This window comes from Egretta garzetta, unplaced genomic scaffold, assembly GCF_000687185.1.
Source record: "Egretta garzetta isolate BGI_Z169 unplaced genomic scaffold, ASM68718v1 scaffold46, whole genome shotgun sequence".
NCBI lineage: Eukaryota > Metazoa > Chordata > Aves > Pelecaniformes > Ardeidae > Egretta > Egretta garzetta.
Window position 1 is genome coordinate 8,340,308 of NW_009260268.1, and position 24,937 is coordinate 8,365,244.

Here is a 24,937-nt window from a genome sequence, read left to right on the forward strand (position 1 = left end):
TGTTTTCTTACTTTGATCTCTCTAAGGGTCTGTGCTCATAGACGTATTCTTGTACGTTTTGTTTTGTCATTATAGAACCTAATTTTCTTTCTAAAACCGACACTTATCCTGAATCCATGTTCTCTGGATAGACTGTGCTGCATCTGCTTAACTCAATTTGTCAGTCAAGGCCTGTCACTACTGTCTGGAGAGTCGCCACATCCCAACTCATCTTTTCTGTTTTCAGTCTGTTATCAGCCCAGTTTTCAGGACCTTCTTCCCTTTATCTTCCATCCTGTATTGAAACAAGGGCCCTGCTCACCCTTCTCCTGTGAGTGATAAGGAATATGAATAAACTAATGTATGAAAGTGTTGATGTGAATAATTCACTGCATGTTAAATTGCACTACAGAACACCTTATGTAGGTATTCTCAAAACTGCCTGACTGTCTGCACAGTAAGAAATTATGCTTGTTCCAATACTCTACTAATTCTGCCACAAAAAGCTCCCCCCACACATGGATGAAGTTAGTTATTAAGACTAGGAACAGGTACTTTGTTTTCTTGCAATCCAATAAAACTTTGTCAGTGTTTACTGTTGATCAAGACAGTAATTTTATCATAATCCTGAAACAAAGCAAAACACTTGCATAGGTCTCAAATCAACTGTGTACATACATTTTGCTGATTAATGATACTTACAATAGCTAAAAGGGCAATCACTGAAAGTTCAGTTGTACTTTATCTCTTAAAATCTTTCTTCTTTCTCATTATTTTTAATTTTATGGGCTGCTTTTTTTTTTCTTGCTTCTATTAAAAGTTGTATGGGAAAATATGCAGATATCCTTCACTTGGACTTCTCTAAGATATTGTTTGAAAACAGCATTATTATATCAATTTGTCTAGAAATATACTCAGTAAAATACAGTAAACATGGGGAAAACAATTTCTGCAAAAAATAAGAAAGTATAAATTCCAATGTATTCTACTTTGTCATTTGATTTTTCTTTGTGTTGATTAGATATCTGTAGTGTTATAAAGTGGGCTTAAAAGAGCTTTAAATGTATTTTGTACAAGGACTTCTTCAACAGAGTTGAGGCAGAAATCTAATTTTGCACCTTGTGAAGACACATACTGTGTTTAGTAGTGTCTGCATGGAAATCTAAAAAGAATTATAGACAGAACGACAGGAAGAGATTTCCAAAACCACTCATTTCATCCTTTGCCACAAGCTTAAACTGTACATCGTTCTTGAGACGTGTATCCATAAAAATCTTTAAAATCTTTACATATGGATATAGCACAACCATACAAAATCTATCTGGACCAGTTCTTGGAGCCAAAATATTCTACTAATACCCACCCAATTCTCGGTTTCTTCATATGAGTTCACTATTTGTTGTTTAATTAACAGTGGGCATGAAGAAAATATTTTCATACTTTAAGATTATTATTGTGTGTCACCTTAATTTCTCTTGTCCAGTCTGAACATCATCACGTTTAGCCCTTCTGTGTAGGTCTCTCTTTTTTAAAATTATTGTTTAATGCTTATTTGCATTGCCTACTGTTTCATTTTTGTCATGTTATTGGCTTTTTGATAGCTTTGCATCTCATTGATCTCACGGGCATCTTCCAGCAGACTACAAATAATTCGTTTGATTATCTATTCTAGTATAGAGCTCATGGTATTTTGAAAGAGTTCAAGGTAAGTTGATCTTTACTGCCATTGTTTTGCCTTTTAAAAGAAGATAAATACCAATTCTGCCTTTCTAGTTTTCACCTTTACAGTTTGCTCTCATCCATCATTTATGGGCTCTCATAGACTTTGTGTTCATAGGCAATGTAATTGTGCACCACACAGCAAAAACTAATGCGGTGCAATATGAATGGATCAGTAGAAAAAAGCAATTTGTACCAAGGACCCAAATGCTAGCCTATAGGTATGCATATCTGTTTACTTTATGATTAGTCTGGTCCCCTGGACCAAACAACCCTGTTACACATGTTGCTCAGAGATAGCCAAAAGAAAGCTCTCCTACAAACTCTTGCTTTCAGGTGTATAGACTTCTCCATGTTGCTTTAGCAAGTGCCAGAGCATTCTTTCATGCATTTAGTGGAGATGACAGGAGCACATGGGTGTTCTCATGCCCTTTTTTAGGGAAGCAAGTCTTATTTTTGTTCTTGTTCACTTATATGTAATACATAATGTCTGCTGCTTCCTGACTCTGAATTTGGGTACTGGCCAAACAGAGGCTCAGAACGGAAGAAATGATGTTTTAAATCTTGTGGCAGAGCAAATGATCAAATGGACACCAAGAAAGTAATTATTTCCACCCTTTCAGTTGCTCATGTGAACGAGGAAAAGGCAGGGTAAATGAGAGAGCATATGCAGAGTTCAGAGTTTGGACAGCTGGAAATGCAAAGTCTTGGGGATGACTGGCAGTAGACGCAGAACTTACAGATGCAAGGGTGCATAGCTGAGACCCTTGACCATGATCAGGCACTATGACTGCAATATATTGAATCTTCTGTGAGACCAAAGAAGTTGATAGGGAAGGAAAGCTAGAAAAGAGGAATCATTATCAATTTAAAAAAAAAAAGGCAGGTGAGACAAGCAATTCAGAAAAACACTGAAAAGGGACACAGCAGTTGAAAGAAGAAAAAGTATATTGAACTACAGGAGGTCTTGGTGTAATATAAAGGAACGCCCTTAGCTAGGAGCTGTGTGATTTGGTTACTGACCTCAAGACCTTTAGCCTTTTAAGTAGCACAAGAAGCAGAAGAACACAGGACATCTCTGTGGTTTGAGAATATTTTGTCGGTGCATGTGCACTTGGCTCTTGCTGTGGGACTTGCTTGTGCTGCAGATCACATATCGATTGGGACCATTCTGTTCCTTTTAGAAACTGTTGCTGCACTTTGAACAGATCTGATTTCGTTTCATCCAAAAGGAATCCCCTTCACATGCAGAAAATCTGCCCCACAGTCTGAGCCAACATGGAGTAAGTGGTGAAACAAGGGACTACTGCACTCTTCTGCTCTGAGCTATGTCACTGTTGTAGACACGTTTTAGCTAATCATTTATAGCTTGCGGATTTTGAGTACCTCAGGATGAAGTTCATTTTATTCAGCTGGCTTGAAAATACCTAGCTTATACAAGTATTCATAAATGCATTCATCCTTTCCCTGCAGGATCTTAATCCTTTATCACTGGTGCACCAATTAAAACAGAGAACCAATTTATATTGACCTTTTGACTGAAGAAAAAATTTAAAAAGAAAAAAAAGGCATCAAAAATGTCAATATTCCTCAGTACCTATCAGAAGCTTTTCTTCTCCTTTGGGTAAATTGGTTCATTAAGGAGCTACCATTTCACTATAATTCCTTTTTCACCTTAGGCAAGTCTCCCAGGAAATATCTAAGAGTCCTTTTACTGAAGTTTGCCTTCTTGAAATACATTGCTTTTAGTTTGAGTTATTTTCCTTCTCATCTAACTTGTGTGAATTCTGTCCTTTTGTGACCAATCTCAAATACATTACCACTTAATCTTCTCTGTTAATTAGAGGCAAATGTGAAACAGCCCCTACCTTCATTACTCTTTCCATGAAAGCATTTCAGGAGCTTCCTCTTCAGCCTGTCTCCTGCTGCATTCACAAAGGATGTTAGTCAGTAACCTAAGTTATTACTGAGTCCTGTGCTCTAGTTTACTCTTCACAAATACATCATCTACTTGATCCTTCTGGTCTGGGAGGGAAACCTCAAAATGGCAATGACTTTTTAAATTCATAACTGTCCTTTGCTGTCACTTAGCAGTTCTTTCTCCCTTTTGGTCTGAACCTCAGAACAAATGTATTCAACCATGTTGCCTTACTGCTCTGCCTCAACAAGATGTACTATGTGAATTTGAATTCTTCTATCTCCTTCTCTCCCTAGATTTTTATATTGTTATGACAATTATAAATGAGCTGCATGAAATAATAATCAGATGGCTGGCGAGTCTCAAATCTAGTCAGGCTCATGAACCTTGGTGTTGAGGATGTATAGCTTCTTTCTTGCTAGCACTGGGATGGGTTCTTCATTGGCTATTGGGGATTGGACCATTGGCTGCTTCCCTAATCAGCTGCTTCTCTGGAGGGTGCCCAATTCATCCTCCATGTCTGGTACTCCTGCATTCCTTTCCAGCTTGTTAACTTCTTTTTCACTGGAGGTCATCATGCCTAGCATGTTATTGATATCCTTTTGGATCACACGGGCTTCTCTCCTTCTTTACTTTGCTTATGGGTCTTCTACCAGTTACCTGAAGAATATTTGCAGGGATTCTTTCATTCCTGGTTTCTGCTTTTAGAAGTGTGTGTAGGTCTGTGTACTCCAGTTTGAGCACAGAACCTGGATTGAAGAATTTCTCCCCAGCGTTCCTGTGTGGACCCAACTGCAGGTAGCCACCCTGTATCCACCCTGCATCTTCAGAGCTCTAGACTGAGAAAGATTTGATGACAGAGATGACCCTGGTGCTCTGCTTTTAAAGGGCTGAATTGTGATACTGAACTGTGCTTTCTAAAACTCCCTCTCCCTCCTCCAATCAGTCCCCTAAAGTGCCGTTACAAAAGTCTGTGAGATACTGAGCTGTTGATTCACAAACACATAGCTTTCATTGTCCTTCAGTGATCAGAAGTTTAGTCATACCATAAGAAGTTTGTGATGTGTGAGAACACACTATCATCCCTCAAAATGATGCAGTAAATTTGTTTTTAAGATTTCTCTCAAAATTATCCCCTTTACAAGGCTTCTCTCATTTGCCAACATGGCTGAAAACTTCTCAAAGTCTCTTGCTGTGCTGAGCTATCTGCAAGGAGATTAGGTATGTCCTTTGATCATTGTGGTTATAACACTCCTCAAGAAAGTGGAGGTTATGATTTTTAATCCCTCTGGACTGCAGAGAAGGAATTTGAAGCTATCAGTTGGGAGATGAGTGTTTTATTAAGCAGGCTGTTAGATAAAAGAGGAGTTATTTTCAAGCAACTTCATGGCATTTCTTACACTCTCATTTCCTTTGCCCTGATAGCAAGAGATGGATCTCTGCAGCAAGCTACTTTGCTCTTAGTCCCATTTATTTTATTGAGTGTATCAATAGAGCAAGGTGTTGCTTATTGAAAGATGTATGGTAGCTGTTTTGAAAAACATGCAGTGTTTGTACTGGAATACCAAGTAATGTGTATAAACTTAGAAACTATAAAGACTGCAACGTTAGATAGTCACAGTTCTTGAAAAGTGAAATTCTGCGACTGCCAAGTTCAATACAATGCTTTTTCCTCACGTGTAAATAATCACTTTCATTTTTTTGACAGTAATAGGTTCCTTAGACTGTCTTGAAAATTGATTTTCTTTAATGCTTTTTGCTATAGTGTGATCAAGGAAGCAGTGTAATAGCTCTTACTTACCAATATTAATTTTTCTATAAGAAAAATTACATTTTGCTGAATAGTTGCAAGCCAGGGAGTTACTAAAGGGCGTGCTTTTACTGTAGATATTTCTCTACCTCCATGGCTCATGAAATTATTCTAATTTAAGCCTTCCTCTGTAACAAACATAGTCACACTATAAGAAAATACTTGGGAAGGTTTATGTGCCTTAATACATGAGTGTAAGATATTAAGAAAACGCCGAGTAAGAAAGGGAGCTGTGGATGAACTAAAGGCAGACTAGGAACAATGGGAAGCATTAAGATGGAAAAATGACGTACAAGGAAAGACAGTGAACTGTGATTATTTAGTCTAAGCAATAATCTCTCTGAAGGACAAACAGAAGTAAAGCCAGTTGCATTATAGCATTAGAGGTTCAGGTTATGTATGAAGGAAATACTTCTAACCATAAAGATAGTTAAGGCAATAGAGTAGATTACCTAAAGAAGATATAGAATCTGCCCTTAAGGAAAAGAATGGGAGAAAACCAAACCATTATGTCAGAAGTAGCTAAGGTATAGCTGATTTTTGCAGTAGTACAAGAGAATAGTAGTCTCTCGGAGAACCTCTCAACTAAGCCAATCAACTCAATTCAAGACATGCTTTATCACTTTTGAATAGGAATAAATGCTGCTGGAAAGGTTACTAAGGCTTGTTCAGTGCTTGCTTTCTTTGCTGCCCCAATTTTTCCGGTCTTGTAAAGTCCAGTCCTGAATTGCTTGGAAACCATAGTAGAAATGTGAGATGAAACTTGATTTAAATATGTACTAGGGACAGGTGAATATCAGCTTTTTTTTTTTTTTCATGGAGAGTAAGGTTGAAATACTTCATAATAATCTTATTTTCTATAATAAATTCTATGCCTTAATTATAAATTAAAATATATGGATTCTGAGGAACTACATCATTGTGTCAGTTTTAGTTGTTTTATGTGATAATTCTCTCCTGATTAGCTAGTTTCTGCTGAAACACTTTTGAAATATTTTTAAGCAGAAATTGGCATGAGCATATAGTAGATTTTAGTGGCATAAGCATTGAAATTTTGGTTGTGTCAGGCTCATTGAAAGAGCAAAGTGCAAACACAAAACCCATCAAATGTAATCCCACCAACACAACCTATTTTGTGTAGTGACTGAATGAATTACAAGGCATCTCCACACAAATAATCTTCTTACTTCTCAAAGTTTAGGTAATCTAACATTAGTTCAGTGTAAGGACCGGAATACACGAGAAGGGTAGGTCTAAAAAATTGTTTGTGGAGATTCGTAGAGAAACAGCAGAGCCTCTGCTCTAACATTTTAATTAAGCCTTATATGTACAAAAGAATGGAAGTGTACAAATTTCTTAGTTTTTCTTATACATACATATTTCTTACAGATTTACCAACAAAGATGACCGCTTTTGTATATAACATTTGTTTATTGTCCTCCAATGTCTGTGTGCTAGGCAATCTGCAGTTTTATGTTGTTCTTTCTGAAGTCATGCAACCACTTATTTGGAAAAAAAAGAAATACAAGGATAATGTGTGATTAAATTTTTAGCATGACTAAATTATCTTCAAGATATGTTGAAATTGCAACCGAGCAATGCCATTTGTCTTCCCAAATAACTGTTGCATGTAGTGGAGCCCTGCTTTCCTGGAGATGGTTGAACACCTGCCTGCCCGCAGGAAGCAGTGAATGAATTCCTTGTTTTGCTTTGCTTGCGTGCATGGCTTTTGCTTTCCCTATTAAACTGTCTTTATCTCAACCCATGTGTGTTCTCACTTTTACCCTTTGAATTCTCTCCCCCATCCCACTGTGGTGGAGTGAGCGATCAGCTGTGTGGGGCTTTGTTGCTGGCTAGGGTTAAACCATGACACGCAGTTTGAATATAAATAGCACTTTTGCTAACAAAAAGGTAATTCTTGGTTTTATTTAATCAGTTACAAGTTTTGCTAAACATTATATGGGCTATTACAGTGCCTGTAAATCTCTCTTGGTGCCGTATTATGTTAACAAGTATATTCTATGTTATAGATAGCCTTTGTTATAGCCTATGTTATAGATAGCTTTTGTTATTCCATGTTTTCTCTGCTTTGGACAGGAGTTGTATTTATTCTGTGACTCTGGTAGTTTCTGGTTTTGTAGTCATAGGCATCTAGGCCTCTAGTCCTATAACTGACATGTGAAGGCATGATTCCCAACAGTATGTTCTTTGCAAATCTGTCATAGTGTGGAAAGCTATCTATCACTATATTCTTGTGTTTGAGAAGTGACACCAGCTGAATTACATTGTATAAAACTTAATTATTTTTGTTGTCTTAAAGTATTAACATTTTCGCAGTCTTGCTTCAGATGTGGATGCAGTGGTGTCAATCAAATATCTGCCATATGGGCATGTTGTTTGTTATAGAAAAGGAATAGCTATAGTGGTGTAGTGGCTACACTATCTCTAGACTGGTATAATGTTGTTTAAATCAGCATCCTCTGCCAGCTTCAGCAGTTGGGGACACCGCTATCAAGCTGTTTACGACTGCCCAGCAAGTGAGGGTTATTTGTTTCGTAATTCAACCAGCAGAGCAGAAATGCAAGTTCTCACTGTTCTGCTACCATAGAGTCAGCCATGGCTTCAAAACATTTAATCAGCAATTAGGTTAAATTTGCTAATTTTGCAGTTAAGTGGACCAAGTTGAATTCCACTGGCTGTACAGTGAAGAATTATCTTCTGTCAGGAATATAGTAACAAGCATTCAGGGGAAAAAAAGGTCTTGAATTTCTATCAGTGTGCAAAATGTTCCTGTCTCTCAAGTAACAAGCAGGTTTCACTGTTTTTCCTGTTTAAAAAAACAGACTAAACCTTGTTATGCCACTTTTCTCTGCTTATATTTTATTGAACATTGAATCATTTGGGTTGCTTGTTTCATCCAGACTTTTACAATGGCTGGTTTTGTATTTCTAGTCAGATAAACTAAAACAAACAAAAATAATCCTCAGCATTTTGAAGTTTTTTTAACCAGCAACATGATCTTAGTAGTCATGAGCAACTACTAATAAAAAACTATTTTTCTTTCTCCCTATAGGATATTTTCCTACATATTTTCATTGCCGGGAAAAGTGAAAATAGTTGATTCAAGACATAACAATGACATAATATTTTTCTAATATTTTATTACAGAAAAGTAATAGATTGCTTTACCAAATGTTACATATATTTTTAGAGATAATTACATAATTATTTTAATTAGCAGTTGTAATTCAAGATCCATCTTCACCTCTGCAGTAAAGGAAAACTTATGATCTATGGTTTTGCCTTTGCATTAAGTCCAGCCAAGGAATAATGTACACGGTTCACTGTCAGGCTGTGCAGTTAAATACCTCAATCCTAGGTGACGTTTTGCCTGTAAATCCCCATCCAGCTCCTGTCCAAGATCATCAGGAGAGCTGGGGGTAGTGGGACAGCACTTGCTATTTTTAGATACTAGGCCAGCTACTGTGTTCTGTTTACCTTGTTCTGGATAAGGTCATTTCCTAAAGTGAATATATATATATTGTTGATTGTAGGATGGAATGGGAAATTTGAGAGTCACTAAAAAAGGAATACGACTTGAAGGAATATCTGAATTTCTACTTCCTCTATATGTGAAAGAAATCCATTCCCGAAAGGTAGGTGTTTTTCATCTTTTTGTCTTAATTTACAGCTAATATAAATTAATCTCTTCAGCTCAAACTACAAAGTTTAATTCTTATACCTCCTAAATTAGCAATCAGTAGAATTTTGCTTTGAGAATACTTTAACAGAGAAAGCTTCCTTCATGTCAAAAATGATTTTTTTTTTCTGAAGCCTTGCTTGCCTTTTAAAAGAAATGTCTTATCCTAAAAAAAAAAAAAAAAAAAAAAGATTCAAAATATGTATATTCTATATTTCAAATGACCTCAGCATTGGGAATGGAACATTAAAGTCTTCATTTAATGTAAACTCCAGAAAAACAAGACTGGTGATATGCGCAAAATGCAGTGAAATAACCAACAGTTTTGTGTATGCCTAAGTTCTTTCTAGTATTATTAGCTACTGTGACTTTCTGGTATTATTAGCCAATTTTTCTTTCTATCTTCCCTTTTTTTTTTCCTCATTAGGTACAGGCAATCTTGCTAAACTGCATAATGTCTCTAGGATTTAGTTTTTCAAAGCAAACCATTTTCAGTGTTGCTCAAATGTAATTGTTTTATCATTTATCAGCATGTTGTTCAGAGCAAAAAAGAAAATCAAGACATTATGTGTTCGGAAACTCAGCGTAGCTCATATTAACTCATATCTGTCGTCTTATACATAGAAAGAGTCTCAAGTACACTCATCAATGGGATCCCAACAGTTTCCCGTTTCTCTTAATTAGTTTGTTCTTGTGTTAATAGATGCATAAGATGAACAGGTAGTCTTTTTGTCCTCTTTTTCTGTTAAACGAAGATGTCTCAATGCTTAAAAGAGTAACTATATTGTCCTAGGTAATGAAAAAAATCTGTAATATTTACATAACAGTATATTACCCAACAAAGTTGAATTTTAATCACTTTATTGAATAGATATTCACTTACTTTTCAACTCATCATCCATACAGTGTTACAAAATCTTGTTCATATTTCTTTTACAATAGTAGCTAAAAATATTAATAGCTAGGTAAGATAAATCTATAATCAAACACTTGGCAATTAATTATTCTAAATAGATGCAAATATCACAGCTTTGATATTGATCAGAATTTTGAGGGGAGGCAAAACAATGGAACAGTCAACGTGTAAGTACATAAATGACCAATTAATTACCAAACACTGCTGCCAAGTGTAAATCAAAAAGGCCAGATTCTGCCTTCTAAAATTGGATAGACATCTTCAAAAGGGTTTATTTTTTCCTAGATCACCTTGCCATGGAAAGATGTGAGCAACTCTAAAGTAGTTTCTGTAATCTTCTAATATTTTCTTTACAATTTTGAAACTATAGAATTCGTCAAATTAACTACACCACTTTATCTTTTATATATGCCTAAATAGAAAAAAATATTTTAAGGGTTCTGTTAGCCTTTAATATCTAGTAAAACAAATAAATTTAAAAGCATGCCTAAAGCGTGAACCTCTTTAGTATGAATATTCCAATGTGTACACTTTATGAAATCGGTGTAGCATTTCCAGGCTGTATGTTTTTAAAAAGCATACTTTCTCTTAGAGGTTGCAGAACATTAGTCATGGTTTGTGCATTTTTCCCAGTTCCTTTCTGCAGGTGAATGGTGTCCATTATTGTCCCATGTCCTGTTACTGTACATGAGAGTTATGATTTGGGGTATTTCCTTGCACACGGCTTCATATTGCAGAACATTGGTTCTGTTAAAGTGAACATAAGTTTCAAGTAAGAATAACGAGACATTCAAGTAGGATCTTAATTTCACTCAGAGCTGCTAAGAAATCTGAGCAATAAAAATGCACACAAATGTAGCTACTGAAAAGGAACAGGATTCAAAGTCTACCTGTAGCCTAACACAAGGTCATGCTAGTCCTGTGAGGCTCATGGGAAAACAGATAGGCCTGTCAGTACGTGGCCTCAAAACAGCAGAAGAAATAGAGCTGATCATTAGCTGGAAAAAGTATTTCAACTAAAATATTTTTGGTGTTGCAAGTCTACTTATATCTATTAATGTTAAAACACTTGTTATCTAACTAAAAAATTGTTATGCATGTATACTTGGTTCTCGTCTTGCAGTGCTTGTAAACCAGATGCACCTTCCAGTCTTTTGCCAACTTGCTCAGTAGTTGTGCTAAAGTTTCAGTAACTTCTGGTGAATGCAAATGTGAATGTTGTGAGGGAATGATAAAAAATCCCTCTGGAGCTGTATTAAGCTCTACGGTAGGGATTTGTGATGTCTCTGCATGGTGTTTCCCCCAGGCATGTAGCATCTGTATGTGACATTAAGTGTTTTGTCACTTACAGAATTGACCTTGGTGCTGTAGAAATCTAAGAGTGAGACGGGTTTTCTGAGCTCTCACTATAGTCAGTAGAGACCTAGCCAATACAGGCAGCGGATTCTGAAGACCTGTCCTGCTCACCAGCCAGTAGTGTTTACTTTGGGTGATGCAGAGGGGAATGCTTTCCCCTGCCTTTTCCATGGAAGCAGTTGATTTACATTTGGTGCATACGGGAGTTAAAATGTAGCATGGAATTGAAAACTCATTTGAAGCTGGCAACTTCGCAGTCTTTTACATGTGTACGTTGCTTACTTATTTTCTGAAAGAGCAATCTGAAATCTTTAAGCAAATGCAGTCATTCCTTTCTAAAAGAATGCACACATTAAAGTGGCATCATTCGATTAACTCTTGAGATTACTTGTAACATATTTGATAATAACTTTGTGGAATGGGTATGCTTCCTCTGTAGTGGCAACGTGGTTTGTAGAATGGCCACTGGGGGACCTCCATGTAGGGCGCTCAGCCCTGCAGGTCCAGGTGTCACTGCTTCCCCATTACTCAGCGTAAAGCAGAGTCAGGTGGGAAGACCAGTGATATTAGCAGGAGGTGTGCTGTATTATGGCTAAGAGGCATGAGCAGAGTTCTTAAGCATATGCTGAAGCTATCTTTTAGTTAACTAGATCTGGAGCTGATAAAATATGTTCCTTGATAGCGCAGGGTTCACCTTTGATTCTGATAGTGAACTACTTCTGATAAGAGTCCTGGGCAATCTGTTGAGTAACTAGGCTGAACTGATCTCTCTGCTGCTGCAATTTAAATGTGGCTATGTTTGCTAGCATAAAGTTCACATATGCTTACAGATGCTGAAATCACCACTTTTGCCAGCAGCATACCTGGATCCCCAAACAAGATCACTTATGCAGGGTTGAATGCAGACCTTAAATTGCCTTTATCAGAAGAGATGTATTGAACTTTGTATATAGGTTGAAAAATTGCTTTTTGTCTTGTGATTGCTTCATTAAAACCCTGAATATTAACAGTAAAAGTTAAAATACTTTGAGCTAAGTCAGTTGGAGAAAAAAGATGCACGATTTCTTAAAAGCAAAACTTCTAGTGATATTTTTTCTGGCCAGTATACAATTTTCTGTTGAAAAGTAGTAATAAAAAATCCAGGTCTTGAGTAATCTGAATATTCATTCATGTTTTGTCTGTAGAAGTTGTGTGAATGAGAGGGTGCCGTATCCCTAACCTTGCTCCTCTTGCTTTGCTCTTTCTACTGTAGTTTGTGGTGTCCACAGAACCACAGGTTCCTACCCAAAATGTTATCTTTACACAAAAAAAAAGATACTTCTGTATTTTCATGAAATGACTTAGCTGTGTGTCAGAACTTGAACTGATACATCAGAACCTGAGCAGATAAGGGCTTATTTGATCCTGAATTGACATCTTTATATCCCTATACAAGGGTACATATACTCTATGAATTGAGTTTTACTGAGAATTTAATTTTGACTATGGCTGGTCTAGTTGTATACTTTTGATTAAATTACTAGTCTGAAACCAGTAAGTTTAATCTAGACAATGTTATGTTTTCTGTGTTTATATCATTTGCATTGAGATGATGCAAAGAAACATGCAAAATACATTCTTTGTAGTGTACCATGAGACGTATGAAATCAGATAATACATAATGCAATAATCTGAATTAAATTTCTTCATCATCCTACTACTGCATCCATACCAGTGCATTTGTGAATGGAAACAGTCAAGGAACACTTTTATTAGTTTGTTATATAACAATAAAAGCAGTTCATGGTGTTTTCTTAAGAACGGATTCTTGGCTTTATTGATCTTTTTCATTCACATGTATGGTACTTAACTGTTGACAAAAATCAAGTTTTCTCTTTGTTAAATTGTTTCAATTGAAGATAAAATAAGTAACTAATTGTCCCTTAAACCAGGGGGGATTGTTTTGGTTTTTCTGTCCAATTAACAAGGTTAAAAATGTATTCTCTGAACTTAGAGAGTATGTGTTTTCAAGAGATATCCTTAGACAACATAGAATTTAATGATTTAGTTAAGTCATTAGAAAAGGTCTAGAAAACATGAAACACCGAATACATATACATTTCTAACTGAACACAGGAAATTCTGAAAACTGTCTGTATACCTTGTATTTTTAAATATGTGATTGAGAACTAAGAAATTGTAGGTAGGTTTCAAAGCAGAACTTCTTTCAGGTATCCTTTTCTCCAGATTTTCACTCTGGAGACCAAATATCCTTATAAATATTTAGAAAGTTTTATTTTATTTCCAAACCTGAATCAATCTTGACAAAGGCATTTCTACACTATATTTCTTTCTTCACTGTGTCTCTAAGTATGTAAAATCGTTAACATAGAATTAAAATTTGTCAATTCCAGCAGCACATTGCACATATTTAGGTTTGTGTTTGGGCTTTTGTAAGAACCCCCCCCTTTTTTTTTTCTGAGAGAATGCCTTTGAGTTTCTCTTTTCAATAGGGTTAAAAAGAAGCAGTGTAGGAGCCCACATCAAAAGCCTTTCTGAAGCTGAGGAGGGACATCCACTGCTCTTGTCCATTGAGCCAGTCTTCTCATTATACAAGACCACCAGATCAGGTGCTGCTTGTCATTACTAAATCCATTCTTGTTTTTTCCCAGTTGCCACCTTTTCCTTCATCTGCTATGAAGTGATTTTCAGGGTGGTCTCCTCCATAATATTCCTAGGAACTGACCGGGCTGTATTTTCCAAAGTGTGGCCTTCTTGAAAGTTGTTCATAGTGTCTTTTAATGTCCTGCAAGTATGCTGTATTTGTCAATTTTGGGGTTGGGGAGGAGGAACATGTTTGCCCACCCTCCCTTGAAACATATTCTTCTAAAAATTCAAGGCCAAGTTGCTGTACCACTCCCTTTTCTGCTTTGTAAGATACCCTATTGCCATGCAGTAAAACTAGTTTGAGAGTCCTGCAGTCCTACCACTACCATCAGAGAAACTCCAATTAGGAGATGTCATTGTTCACCTTTTTTGTGCTATCAAAAAAATCACAAAGGCATTTGAGAATCTGCCACCTTGATTGCTCATTGTGAAGTGTGGTACTTGTTTTTGCAGCTACATGTCACAATCCTCTCCGATAAAATCTGAAATGCTCCCTGGTTCATTTTTCTGATACCTACTCTTCAGCCTTGCCCTTGGAATCACTCACCTGTCACTGAGAATAAAGTCATTATTATGGCATAAAGGACTCCTTAAGCCATTATGGCTCTCAACATGAAGCAGTTCCAATGTACTGAAAGCTCAGTGTCAGTTTATTGGCCATGAACAAGATATAAGGCTTTCTTAATCACAAGCTTTGCCAAGGGACAAGTCACTCATATTTGTTGGTGGTCTCTGTAGGGACTGCTGCTCTTAAATTGAGTTGGCTATGCTCACTCTTCACTGACAGCTGATAAGAACTTTCATGATTCATGATTTTGTCCTTGATTTGCTATACTTCACTGAAACATGTCTGGGACTCATCCAATTGTACAACCCTATCTTTTGAATGCATCATATTTTCATGTCAACCTGTACTCCTTTTATTATTACTGTGGCTTGTTGCTCAGTCAAGGAGGAACTCTGTTTGTTATTCTGAAAATTCTGAGTTAATATTACCCAAGCTTTTTATTTTGGTTGACTACAACTCATGACTAAAGTCATAAGTGGTCTATATCCACCAAACTTCATACCAGTGTAAGGAACTGAATTTGATTTGGGAACACTTTTTCAGAAGGATGTGGAAAAGTTAATGAAGTAGCAACTGGTTTTATGGGTTTTGTTGGTTTTGGTATCTATTGCATTTTCAGTTTTCATTTTCCAAGTACTTCCTTCATGTAATGCATCTGTGTTCCAGTGGGGCAAATGTCAATGAAACCATGTGATATTTCACTTTGATGTTAATCATGTCGTGTGTCTGATCCTAATATTCATTCAGAGTGAATTATATTTGAGCTGCTTTAAGGGTATGGGCATCTTAAGCTGATGAATGAATTATTTTTTTCCCCTGAACAACTTTAAAGTAATGTAGTAGCAATTTACAGAGGCTGAGCAATTACTTAAAGAAATGCTGTATGTTTAAAATGAAGAAAATCATATTCCCATTAAAAATCTGAAAAAAATCTGTCTTCCTTAATCTCTTCATAAAGGGATTTACTCATGTTTCTTCATGGAGAACAACATTTATTGTTTGCATCCCGTTTTATAAACTTAAGGTAGACCTTACTTTTTGCTCGTCTGTAGAAACCATAGAACTATGGATGCACAGATAAAAATGAGGGGAAAAAATGGGAATTGTTGGGGGGAGAAATATCCATGTAAGCCATCAAGTACAAAGTATAACATAATTTTTTTCTCCCCAAAATGTGGCTAGTGTGTTAGCCGTGGTTTGAGGTCTGTTGAGATAACATAAAATGTATTTCTTACTTGTCAGGCTGTGCAATGCTCTCACTTGTAGGGTTTTGGTAGACAAAGATAAATTTTCCCAAAAACCATTATAAACAATGTGTTTGTTAAGATAGGAGGAGATCTACTTCACTTCCAAAGACTTAGTGTATTAACAACAAAGAATATCAATGTAATAAAATTATACATCTGATGCTGTTGGGAGTTGTCAGCATGGATTTCTGAAGGAGAGATCATGCCTGACCAACCTGACAGCTTTCTACAGCAAAGTGTCTAACTTGGTGGATGAGGACAGCTAATATTGTTAATCTTGCCTGTAGCAAGGCTTTTGACCCAGTCTCCCATCATATACTCTTAGACAAACTGATGATGTACATGCTAAAAGGGCAGTGAGGTGGGCTGAGAAGAGGCTAAACTGCTGGGCTCAAAGGGTTGCAACCAGTGGCACAGAGCTCAACTGGAGGAGAGTCACTTGTGTGTACTCGTGGGGTCAGTACTAAGGCCAATGTTGTTTTATTTCTTCATCAATGACCTGGACCTGCACAGTGCACACTCAGCAAGTTTGCATATGCTACAAAACTAGGAGAAGGAATGTACAAACAATTTCCAGAAGCAAAAGAGAACAAGAAAAAAAATGAAAGTGGTTTTGTTTTGACTGCTCAGTTTTAATTATTTCTAGCTCACTAATAATAACACTTTTTTCTTTTCCTGTTTCATATCAGATGAATCTCAAAAGTATCGGGGGTAATAATCAAATCAAAACTTCAGAAATAACACTTTGAAAATTAATATAAAGGTTCTTAAGGTATTAATTCTGAAACAGAAATTAGTGCCCTTAAGTTTGAATGTGTAATTTCAAGAAGAGCAAACCAACTTAAAATTAGTTTTACCCATTAGATATAGAAAAATGTATTTCTTGCCTTGAAATGATACAGAATTATTACAATCCACTTGGTCAACTTTGCTTTTAGTATACTTTGTGTCTTATATGATGTTTCTCACTTTAAAAAACATTTGTAATCAAATTACATAAAGCAGATAAACTATTCATAATCTGCAAAAAAAAAAAAAGCCAAACAATAACGTTCAGCCCCAACATCTGCTTATTACTTTAAAGTAGATGTGAATGGTCAACTAGAAGTTCTGAAGCAATTTTTGGCTTAAAGGCATCTGTAGTAAGGTTATAGAAGTTTAATTCCAGAGTTTGATGAGACAGTTTAGAAAAAAAAAAAATTATTCTACCTGTTTATGTAATTTATCAGACCTATATTGTATTAGACTGAGGGTTGGTGGGGTTTTTTTCTATTATTGTTCTCTGCATTTCTGTATTCTATCAGGAAGAAAAAAATTCTAAGCAGGGAATGAAACCTGCATCCTAATTTTGAGAAATGTCATATTTTTGGGACACTGCACACAATTTGGTGTCTTACATGACAATAGAGAAAATTAATGAATGTTCCAAAGTTTAAGATGAAAAAAACAGGAATTAATCTTACCTTGACTACCTGTAGTGAAATTCACAGGATAAGTTATAGTGTAACCATCACACCTGTTTTGACAGTCCCTGATGAGGACCCCATTCCTCTCTTAAAGGGACAAATTGCTCATTCCTTTTCAGCTTCTGATAGCTGACTACCACAAGCAAATATCTTAAGTATTGCATTTATAATGCTGTCCATGTCCTGTTTAAAATGAGATTTGTATTTTCTTGCTCTTCAGTAAGAACTGTTGGATTTTACTGCTTCATAATGAACACTAATTTTTAATTTTTTCTGCATATGAACACACATATATAACTTGCATATTTATGCACAGCACTTTAAAATTATTAGTCAGTCTTAAGAATTTGAGCCTTTTAATCCAGATACCAAGCATACTTTTTTGAGTTTATACTATACAGCCTTTGTTGTCACAAGAAATACACCATACTATAATCCTCTTGTTTCAGGAAAAATCTTGTCACCAGCAATGAAATTTTCTGCTTTGAAAATGCTTTTACAGAGCATTTTTTTTTATTTTTACTATTGCCTGAAGAAGTTGCCCATCCGTCTAGTACTGTGACTCGAACTTCAATCTCCTTTGTATAATTCTGAAATACCTCCCTCAATAACTTTAATGTTTCATATTTTTTTTTTTTTGTGCTGCCAGATCAATTTCTCAAGAAACCTGCTGAATCCGTCACTTTTGAGGAAGCAATGCAGCTGAAACATTGCCTGTAATGAGAAAGTATCATGTTAAAATAAGGTAGAGAAGGTAAATAGACACAAGAAGTGCTACAGGCATTTCAATGAAGTAATATGAATTACTAAATTATTTGTAGCCGGAAGTAATGTATTTTAGAATAAAAACTATCTTTTTCCTTTTTCCTTTTTTAGGCAGTGTAAGAAACACGAGTTATATTTTTTGCTTATAGATCTTCAATATATTGTTAATGTAATCCCTCCTTAAAATAGACAGGTGGAGTAATCATTCCTTTTTTTAGATGCAAAATGAATAAGTACCTCAATTCATCATCTTCTGGATTATGCTATTGAATCTTTGCTAACATTGTTACTTCAAAGCGGTTTTGAATTTATTATTTGAAGAAATAATATGGATGCATTGATTATTCCATAACAAGGACCATGTTTTGACATTGGCCTGTGCCCAAGAGTGATAAGTAACACTAGTTGAATTCATTTTAATAAAAGAAATTAAAACTTCAAATAAAAAATCACCTGAAAATTGTAATTCCTCATCTGTAACAAGTAACCTGAAATACGGCATATCTATAGATAAAATAAAAAATAGTTCAGAGTTTCACCAAATTCAGGTATTATGTGCTTTCTTACTGTTTCTAACTTTGTGTCTAACTAAAGTGTGATTTCCTGTAGGTTTTGCAGAAAAGTATTACAAGTATTACTCCTCTCCTATGAGGACAGGCTGAGGGAGTTGGGCTTGTTCAGCCTGGAGAAGAGAAGGCTGCAGGGAGACCTGATTGCGGCCTTTCAGTATTAAAGGGGGCCTGTAGGAAAGATGGGGAAAATCTTTTTAGCAGGGACAGCTGTGACAGGACAAGGGGTAATGGTTTTAAACTAAAACAGGGTAGGTTTAGACTAGATGTAAGGACAAAATGCTTTACAAGGAGGGTAGTGAAACACTGGAACAGGTTGCCCAGTGAGGTGGTAGATGCCCCATCCCTGGAACCGTTCAAGGTCAGGTTCGATTGGGCACAGAGCAACCTGACCCTGTTAAAAGTGTCCCTGCTCATTGCAGGGGGGTTGGACTATATAACCTCTAAAGGTCCCTTCCAACCCAAAGCATTCTATGATACTATAAATTTTCCATATTTCAATTTTTCCATGGGAGGGGGGGGGGGAAGTGAAATCTGTGTTGATACTAAACTTGGCACTCCAGTAGTTATTTACACGAAAGCTGTCAATAATTTTTAGTAGAAAGGAAAATGGAAGTTTACTCTAAAATTATAGAATGGCTAGAAAGACAATTTTTTCTCTTGCTAGATCAATATATAAAAACAAGGTTTGGACAAAGTTTATTTTTGTCTCTGACTATCTCCATTAATATTCACCAGATCAGAATCTTCCTATAAATCTGTGGTCTCTTTCTGAGTAAACTAAGTAACTACAAAATCCCAGAAGGAAAGTGCTTCATACTTGTGTTGTTATTTTAATAGAGTGTAGGCATTTTGGAATGTCAATTAACCCTCCTGACAAGCTGAGCCAAAATGCTGGCACAGAAAATGCAGACAGTGGATAAGCTTCTTGCAGGAGCAACTACTGTTCATTCTACAAGCAGAAAATTTGTTTTTAAAAATATTTTAGTAAAAAAAAAAAATCATTATGACACTTTAGATCCAGGATACTACAGCATGTTCTTTAAGATGCAGGTGCTGCTTCTCTTGTAAGGTATACTCTACTAGCATGCAGTAGTTTTTTGAAACACTGTAGTTCATATTGAATAGTATACTGATTTTTGGAGTAGCTTAATTGATTGTTCAGCATGAATAAGGGTAATATAATTTTGTTCTTACAAAAGGGAGGAAAATTATAAGTTAGGGTATGAATTGGTAGAACTCCTATACTGCAGAAACAAGGTGCTGGGATTACCTGAAAGCAGCTGATGAAAGTATGAAGTGGTGCTTCTTTACATTATATTAAATGATAGTGATTGAATAGTAGGGAAAAATTCAGGTAAGTAGGTGGTAAAGGCAGATATGTTGGGGAGAAAAAAAAATAGTGTTTATACTTAGCTGTGGCATGTACTGTTCCTTTTTATTTCCTCAAAGTTTTATTCCCATAAGTTGAAAAAGAACAGCTTGAAATTCTTCAAATGTTTTCACACATAAAATACAGAAAATTGATATGAATATCTGAAATATAGTCAGTAGAGTATGCAAGAAGCCATGTTCATATTCTCCCAGTTGAAGTCTACATTTTTTTGAACAACATAATTTGGTCTTAGCATTTAAAGGCATTTATCAATTTCTCTTCACAGAGTCAGAGGAGCATTAAGAAAACTGTTCTGAGCTACAAATAGTTAGTGTTCGGATTTGTATATTTCTGGCTATTTGTTCTGTACCTGTCCCTGTCTAAGTTTTGCAGTTGTTTGTTGATCTGGGTTTTTACCTGTGGATTTCAGCAATTTGGTGTAATTGCCAATCAAAATATTGGAAGAGGCACCTGGTGAGCATGGCACAGACACTTTATGTGTGAATTCAAGTAGTATAAATCAGTATCTAATGAGGCATTCTACAAAGAATGCTTTGTTGCATGTGTGTATTTCTGTAAGAGTAACAGGCATAAATCTGTTTTTGACCTTGGCTTTAGTGCTCAGAAGGTAGTATCTACGTACATCCATATTACTTAATCTCTCCATCCAGTTTTCAGTTCAGGGAACTATTTATTTTGCACGTGTCCCTATCTCTTAGTGCAATGAGAATCAGGTGAGCACCAACCACCTCCTTATGTCTCATGTGTGTCTCATAATTGACAAGGTGTTGCAGATGCATCCAGCATAATATAGCCTTGCTGCTAAATTCCCTTCCATTGAATAAACCAAGTTCAAACTCTGAACATAACAAGTAGAGTAAATAAACATAAACCAGGCCTTAACCGTGGATGAGTCCAAGTTAGAATCTAACACATACCTCAACTTTAGCTTGAAAAGACCCTCCTGCCCAGGCAAAAGAGTCCATAGGCCTTCAGTTCTCCAAACACAATAATCCTTTATTAGGTACATAGAGACACTTGCTTAAGACCATCTGAGACTACCAATTTCTTCTATGTGAATTTCTGTGTGACATTTTGAAACAGGTTTAATTTTACACTTGGGTCAAATTCCACTTCTTGTACAAAAAGTTTGCTGTTGTATCACTTATCCCTTAAAGCAAACTACTCTTACATCAAATAATTTAAAATATTTAAGCATGTGAATGTTTCTCTTAATTGTATGAAGGTCAATAGACCTTTCACCATTATTTTGACGTTCTGCAGATTTGTGATTTTTAATAGTTTTGGTATAGTAATTTAATAAGAATCTTTAAATTAAAACAATGACTTTTTTATTTCTTTCTAATGGATCAATTTAATATTTGTTCTTGAAAATCAATTGCAGGTGAATGACTTACTTCCCAGCAGCTGGGCGTAGGCTTTCAGAATTTCATCTTCATCTTGCAGTCCTTTTCAAATGTGATTCTAGCTCCTTAAAAGAGAACTTCCTCTGATCCATATAATCATATTTAGCATTTTAGTTTTCATACAGAGTATGCTTTTGAAGTGCCTCTCCTGATCCTTTCTAAATACTGTCCTTTGGTACATATTATATCATGGCCTTGCAGCATGAAACTGGATTCCTTCTCTGCAAAACTACGCTGGAATACGCTGAAGTATAACCTCAAAACCACAAATAGTATTAATGTTAGGTCCTCAGCTCCGCAAGCTTCATTGTAAAAGTCTGTTCTAAATGGATCATGTTGTTGTAGGTATAACCCATTTCTCACTTCTACTAATCAAGCAATTCCCCTTCTTTTTGCTTCCTTTCCTTAAAATGAAGCCAAGGGCCCTGCTAGCTTGTCAGCCCACCTGGAGGTGTAAGCAAAAGGCTTAATTAATGTCTTCAGCTGTGATCTGGAAAATGCACTCTCTCACAGACACTTTGGATAGATGTCTATGATTAAAATAAAGTAAAACTGATAAATCTCTAAAGACTGAATTTTCTAAACTAGAAATGTAACTGGGAAATCATTATCCTAACAATAAACAAGAAGCCTTTTTTTTTTTCAGTTTTGACCTCTAAAAGTTCATTAGTTTCATAAAGCTCTTAATTATATCAGACTTTTAATATCTATTCTTCTTGCTTGTAATACTATTTTGCTTTCCTGTACAGATAAGAAACTATTTTAAGTAGTTTTCAGTGGGCAGGGAATCTCTATAGAATTAGAATTCACAGTTCTCCATATGCATATAGATTTTGACAAATTTTCAGATACCTTTTCTTTGCAGTTCAGCTTTTCCTTGCTGAGAATTTAACCCTTTTTTGTTTTCTCTTTTTTTTTTTCACTCTCTTTTGAATCTTTAGGTATCTAGTGTATGTTTAAGAAATGTGGTTTAGAATTTATTTTACAAACCACTCAAAGGTCTCAGGATCATAATGTCCTTAGAGGTTTTTTTCTTTATTTTCACTGTATTCATGAAAGAACCCTTTTGATTAATTTAATTTTTGGTGGTGAATCCTCATTTTTGATGAACACAGTGGTTTTATTTGAGCAAATTTATTTTTACATGGCTCTTCCTAAAGAGTAGACCTTACATGTGCTATATGTGCTTATAGCTTACATGTGCTAGGCCTCCAGCTTAGCAAGCTTTAATCAATCTTCTTTCAGTATCTTGGAAGAATCTTTGGTAATTCGTTGTTCTACTTCATTTTGGTTTTTAACAGACAGAAATGCCATTCTAAACTGCATGTGATTTTTGTCATAAATTGTGTATAAAAATATGTTAATGAAAATAAATCATTATTGTACAAAGCTGGGAAAATAACCTTTTGTATGTTTTGGTCTTTTGCCTTAAGGCAAGGATGAAGAGTAAGTTTGGTAAGACACTTTGACAGTAAACAAATTCACCTTATTTCGGCTGAAATAAGCCTTTAAAGGTAAAAGATCGCTCTGAAGAATATCTTGCCCCCCAGCACCTTCATGTTTCATACCACTTTTGAGACTTTTATTATCTTTATGCCATTTGTTTTTGTACTACGACTGGTACAAAGGTTAGGAGAAGCAGAACCAGGATCATTTTTTATTTCTAAAGGTCAATAGCTTTTTCCAGGATTTCAGACAAGATGGCCTCTGCGCCTCAATTTCACGTCTGCAAAACAGGGGTAATAATACTTTCCTATCTCGCAGAAGCTTATATCCCTAGATACTTGAAAAGATTGTGTATGCTGCTAGACAATGTAAGCAAATAAGAACATCAGGGCATGGTGGTATTAAGACAAAGTACAGAAGTATGGTATTTTTATGGAGTGCTCTATATCAAGCATACTGAGATCACCCATTAATGTTCAGTGCCCTCAGTTACTATTACAATTATTATTGTTTCCTGTCTTGAAGATCAAGCTTATAGGCATCATTCTAAGCTCATCCTTCTCTTGTAATTTATTTCCTGTGTGCTTTGAGACTGATGAGCTCTAAAGTGCTCATGAGATGTGATGCTTTTCCTAATCAGAAGCTATAAAGAGTAGAGCCTGGCTTTATTTTATTGCTTTACTAAACAGTTTTGCTAATGAGGATACCAATACAATGTCCCCATTAACAGATGAAACTGATAATGATGTTGCTCCTGATTGGGAAAGAAGGATAAGCAGTTTTATTATGAATTGTTTCTAGTAAATGTCTTCATCCTTTGAGATGCTTTGGGGGCAGGAGCGCTAACACTAGCATATGAAAGTAATCTGATTTTAGTAAGATGCTTTAAGTCAAGAGGACTGTGGTCACTAAGTTGATGCTTTTTTCTGGAAAGAATTTTTTCCTGGTTTCAATTTAAAATAATATTTCTCTTTCAAAATTTTTTCTGTATCTGATTTTATGTAACAATTCCAAACTAGTTGGTTTCTAGGCACCTCTTGAATTTCCACAATGAGTGAGGAAGCCCTACCTGGTTCTCATGCTTTTAAAGCATGGCAAGAAATAAAAGGCACTTTCTAAGAGAGCTTGAGCAGCTTAGAAATGCTGATTACAGATGTTAGTAGATTGACTAGTTTGCCTGGCAGTAGATGTACAGTGCCAGGCTCAGGAGGAAGTTTTATGCAGTAAAAAAGTATTTGGTTTTTTGAGTTTTATTTTGCCTTTTAGAATTGTAGACATTGGCAAATAGTGCTTCCTAATGTAGGTGAAAGTCTTGGTTTGAAAGATAAAGGACTGTGTTAGGCAAGTTAGTCTCTATTCCTCTTGCCCTTTACGGCTGCTTGTTGGCTAGCCTTTGGATCCACACTCACCTTGAGGCTGGCCATGTTTTCCTGGCTCTAAGAACCCATGTCTACAGTTTCAGATACGTCTGTTTTATGCTTAACATGGACCATGACCATTGCAATTTTTTAATTGCTCAGACATTTTCACGTGTTTTTTAAAATGACCCAATTTGTAGTGCAGGCATGCATATTGTTCCTCAGCCAGAGGAAAAGACAGGGTCTGGGAAATTTTCTCTTCCCATTGTTATTCTCAACAAAAAGAAAGCATAATGTATTGGCATACAGGCCAATACGACAGTGAAATGACATCCATGCCATTTCAAGCAAATACAATGTTGGATACAAAATGTCCAATATATAGTCTGTATTTTAAAATGTGAAGGCTCATTCTGTGCCAGATATATATTAAGTCTGATTCCCCAGTGTGCATGCAGATACCAGTATAAGTGAAACAAAATGATCAATCTAAATTTATTTATATATCTGTGAGTGACTTATCTGGTTCAGGTTATGAAAGCAAGTGGTTACTTCACAGAAATCTGTAAAGTTGAATTTTCCATAAAGGTTCATATCAGTTGAGATAATTAACCACAATAGAAGTGTACTGAGGTGGGTTTTTTTTTTTAATGAAAATTAATTATTTGTGCC

General features: G+C 35.8%; 1 protein-coding gene across 2 annotated transcripts in view; it reads left to right on the forward strand.

Moving 5' to 3' along the window:
• SGCZ (sarcoglycan zeta) overlaps nucleotides 1-24,937 on the forward strand; it is a 216,193-nt gene that overhangs the window by 82,179 nt on the left and 109,077 nt on the right. For both annotated transcript variants that reach the window (XM_009642435.2, XM_035897793.1), the window contains one exon: nucleotides 8,981-9,082. In XM_009642435.2, the coding sequence (XP_009640730.1) occupies nucleotides 8,981-9,082 (102 nt within the window). The remainder of the gene's footprint in view (nucleotides 1-8,980; nucleotides 9,083-24,937) is intronic.